We start from the raw sequence: 537 nt of genomic DNA, 5'->3' as shown, positions 1-537 counted from the left end.
CGCGGGGCTAATGCCCGGGGACGGGAGCCACAGGCCTGCTTCCCCCTCCTGTGGCTGGGCTGGAGCCGTGGGACCCAGGTTTTGGGGGGATCCCATGGGGTAGGAACTAGCTGACTTGCTCCCTGGCCATAATGCGGCTCTTCAGGTTTCAGAATAAGAAGCTGGAAAAAGCTCGGAAGAAGAAGGAAGAGAAGAAGGAGGCCATGCTGGAGAAGAGCCGGTTCCAAGGTGGGTCTGGCGCAGCGGGGTGGCTGGAGCAGGGGTTCAGCTGCAGCGGCGTGTCCTGGGGGAGCTTTCGCCTGACGCCAGCGCTGGTTTCTCTCTCTCTCCTAGACCCAGTGGTGTTTGGCCAGGTGGTTACGCAGCCGCCCGTCATCACGTCGTGGCCCAGGGGCCGGGGTCCCACGGGGCAGGTGAGTGATCCCCCTTGACCCGTAGCACTGGGTCCTGTCACCTCTCTGGGGCTAAAAATCAAGCCTGGAAGGACAGCAGTGGCTTCGGCCTCGTGGTGACAGTTCCTCGGAGCGCTCTCCATCC

At 62.9% G+C, this 537-nt stretch overlaps 1 protein-coding gene across 1 annotated transcript in view; it reads left to right on the top strand.

The window, feature by feature from the left end:
* CCDC137 (coiled-coil domain containing 137) overlaps nucleotides 1–537 on the top strand; it is a gene marked incomplete at both ends in the record, with an annotated part of 1,820 nt that overhangs the window by 923 nt on the left and 360 nt on the right. Inside the window, 2 exons of the mRNA XM_010135586.1 lie at nucleotides 146–228; nucleotides 334–417. Coding sequence (XP_010133888.1) covers nucleotides 146–228; nucleotides 334–417 — 167 coding nt within the window. The remainder of the gene's footprint in view (nucleotides 1–145; nucleotides 229–333; nucleotides 418–537) is intronic.

This window comes from Buceros rhinoceros, unplaced genomic scaffold (assembly GCF_000710305.1).
Source record: "Buceros rhinoceros silvestris isolate BGI_N320 unplaced genomic scaffold, ASM71030v1 scaffold24394, whole genome shotgun sequence".
NCBI classification, from domain to species: domain Eukaryota; kingdom Metazoa; phylum Chordata; class Aves; order Bucerotiformes; family Bucerotidae; genus Buceros; species Buceros rhinoceros.
This window is presented reverse-complemented; position numbering and strand designations above follow the sequence as displayed.